The sequence below is a fragment of the Propithecus coquereli genome, unplaced genomic scaffold (genome assembly GCF_000956105.1).
Source record: "Propithecus coquereli isolate 6110/MARCELLA unplaced genomic scaffold, Pcoq_1.0 Scaffold67, whole genome shotgun sequence".
NCBI classification, from domain to species: Eukaryota; Metazoa; Chordata; class Mammalia; order Primates; family Indriidae; genus Propithecus; species Propithecus coquereli.
Window position 1 is genome coordinate 455,183 of NW_012152729.1, and position 3,611 is coordinate 458,793.

Here is a 3,611-nt window from a genome sequence, read left to right on the forward strand (position 1 = left end):
GTATCTGTGTTTCAATTTTTTTTTAAAAGGAGAACATTATGATTTCAAAGACTTTGCAAGGACTTTAAGACAACTATTCTCTTTTTTTGATGGAAAATCTTGCGGGAGGGGACCCACAAAATTTACTTGGGCATATGTGAAAAGAAGGTGGCCAAGGCTTATCAAGAAAATAAGCCTATAAAACGAAAGAAACCAAAGATTGCAATATTAAGATTAGCCAAAATAGAATGCAACAAATATTTATTGGGTGCATGCTATGATAACATGTTTCTGCATTAATTTAGTCTTGTGCACTTTTCAGGCAGGAATTGACTTCACTGATGTTAAGGTCACTAGAGGACCAAACACATTACCTGGTTTCATGTCGTTTCTTGGTACTGCAACTTCTCTTTCTATCTTCTTGGGTCTCTGGCATAAAGAGGAATTATTTTCATTTCTTTCATGACTGGCATCTTGATCTGGAAAGGAATCTATGTGGAGGCCAATACGAAAGTTAATGTATAGGTTATAGCTCTAACTGTAAGTCTAGAATCATTCTACACACATCTATGATAATCAGGAAAATGGAAATTATAATCATTACTATCCAATTTTTTAAAACAATAATACAAGCATTCTGAAGTAGCTCTTTTGCTCTGGAGGAGTTACCTCACCTTATACTATTTGACATCTCAAATTAGGTCCACCAATTGGGTCAACACTGAGAAGACAGAGAATTCAGTTCATTTTAATAAATTATATACTAAGTGTAATATTCTTCTTTGTAATCTGTAACTCTCATCGGTAGAGATACAAGAGTTCAGAGGTGGGCAATCGCATTCTTGCACATGCCTCTTCGCGTACACGCACAAGAGTTTCTCGTACACGCTGTTGAACACGGCTGGACAAAGTCACATGACCACGTTGACTGTATCTTAACTTGAATTCGGGATCCTGCCTTCACTCGGCCTGACAACCACATTAGGCTTCAATCTATCAACTGTTCCACTCTCCTGGGCGACTCTCCCACTTCCTTCTCTCAACACCCAACAACTAGGAGCCTCCTTTAGCCTCATTCTTGGGCCAGGTGATAACCTTGCTTTTTAACTCGAGGAGAAAATTGAAGCAATTGAGAGAGAGCCCTTCCTTGACTCCCACCACCAAATCTAGCCACCCACCGGCACCTGTACCTGCAGACAGTGCCTTCTCTCGTGTTATTCATACCACCAGATAAACCCCTCTAGTTGTGCAGTAGCTCAGATCAAGCACATCATTCCAGCATGTTCTTTTTCCTGCCTTAAAAAAAACCCAATTCATATTGGCCTCAAGAATTACTGCTCCGGTCCTTTCCTGCTCTTGAGCAAAATTACCTTAAAACATTGCCCAGACTCACCAAGCTCCAATTCCTCCCCTCCTTTCTATTTTTAGGGATTGCTTTTAGAAAATTTGATTTAAATTTCTTTTATAATTGTGTTAGTCTGTTCTGTGTGCTGCTATAACAATACCGCAGAGCGGGTAATTTATGAAGAACAGAAATCTATTTTCTCACAGTTCTGGAGGTTGGAAGTCCGAGATGAAGGCCCTGGCATTTGGCGTCTGAGTAGGGCAGCATCCTTCGGAGGGAAGAACGCCAGATCCCGGCAGGTGGAGGGCAAGAGGAGCCTAGCTCCTCTGTCAAGCCCTTTTATAAGGGCAGCTGATCCCGTTCATGAGGGAGGAGCCCGCACGGCCTAATCACCTCTCAGGGCCCCACCTCTTAATCCTGTCACATTGGCAACACCTGAACGTTGGAAGGCACACGTTCAAACCGTTGCAAATCATTAGGTAAAACATTTACAGAGTTCCAGTGGCAAAACTATAAAACAACGTACATTCAGAAAGGTCCAATTTCCATCTGTATTCTTTCTGTCCCATCCCCCCTCTCCCCTACAGATAACTATTTTCATCAGTTTTTGTTTGTTCTTCTGTTATATGTATGTTTATGCATATAAGCAAATATATTCATAGTACCTCTCTTTCTTAAAGTAGCATACTATATAGCACATTGCTCTGCCCCTTTTGTAACCACTAAAAAAATATAGAGATAACCACATTGTGGTATGTAGAGATTGTCCTTATTTGTTTATTTTTTTTACAACCTGTTTCCTCTTGATGGGCTTGTGGGTGGTTCCTACTTTTTTACTATTACTAAGGGAGCTACAATGAATTGCCTTGTGCATGTGTCTTTTCGTATCTTTGTCAGTGTAACTTTGGGAGTAGACTGCTGGATCAAATTGTACATGTGTGTGTGATTTTGTTAGAGATTGCTCAATTCCCCTCCATAGAGATATTTTATTGCAATCTCACTGGCAATTTCCGAGAGTACCTATTTGCTTGCAGCCTGGCCAACAGAATATGCTAAGCTTGTGGATTTCTGCCAATCTGCTAGGTGGAAAACAGTATCTCAGTTTATTTTTAATTTGTGTTTCTCTATTCTTTGGCAAGAATACTGGGTAAGTGATGTGTATACTTACACGAGGGACAATTTTCTATCTATGTATTTATTTAGATAGAATCTTGCTCTGTCAACCTGGGTAGAGTGCAGTGGCATCATCATAACTCACAGCAACTCAAACTCCTGGCATCGAGCAATGCTCCTGCCTCAGCCTCCCGAGTAGCTGAGACTACAGGTGCACACCGCCACACCTGACTAATTTTTCTGTTTTTAGTAGAGACAGGGTCTCGCTCTTTCTTGCTCAGGCTGGTCTTGAACTCCTGAGCTCAAGCGATCTTCCTGCCTTGGCCTCCCAGAGTGCTAAGATTACAGGCGTGAACCACCATGCCTAGCCTTATAATTTTTATAAATTTGGGTCACACGAATGCAGTTTTGTTACGGGGATATATCGTGTAGTGGTGAAGTCTGGGCTTTTAGAGTCAGCATCACACAAATAGCATACGTCATTCCTACCAGGCGATTTCTTCATCCCACTCCCACCCTTCAGAGTCTCCAACATCTAGTATTTCATAGCCTATATCTTTTTTTTAATTTAACTTATTTTTGAATTAATTGTAGATCTACATGCAGATCTGAGAAAGAGTACAGAGAGATACCTTTATCCAGTTTCCCTCAAGGGTACTTCGTGTCAAACTGGAGCATGGCCAGGATACTGACACTGATGTAATCACCCTCACATCACCCTGTTGTAGCCACGGCCACTCTCTTCCTGCTCCCGCCCCCACACCCTGGCAGCCACTCATCTATTCTCCGTTCCTATAATTTTGTGATTTCATTTCAAGAACGTTCAATAAATGGAATCGCACAGTATGTGACATTTTGAGATTTGGCTTTGTTCGCCCAGTACAATTCTCTGGAGATTCATTCAGGTTGTTGTGCATATCAACAGCTTGTTCTGTTTTATTGCTGAATTGTATTCTGTGATATGGGTCTATTAATATTACATCTGCATACCTATTCTCCTGTTGATGGACCCCCGCATTGTTTCCAGTTTTGCACTGTTATGAATAAAGCTGCTATAAGCACTTATACACGTATTTTTTATGAGCATAGCTGTTCATTTTTCTGCATTAAATGCTCAGGAGTATAATCATGGGGTTGTGTGATTATTGCATGTTTAGTTTTTTAAAGAAACTGC

The 3,611-nt window shown here is 40.8% G+C and overlaps 1 protein-coding gene across 1 annotated transcript in view; it reads right to left on the reverse strand.

The window, feature by feature from the left end:
* The window catches only part of PKD1L3 (polycystic kidney disease 1-like 3), a 64,289-nt gene that overhangs the window by 50,844 nt on the left and 9,834 nt on the right, over positions 1-3,611 (reverse strand). The window contains 1 exon segment of the mRNA XM_012660453.1: positions 354-470. Coding sequence (XP_012515907.1) covers positions 354-470 — 117 coding nt within the window.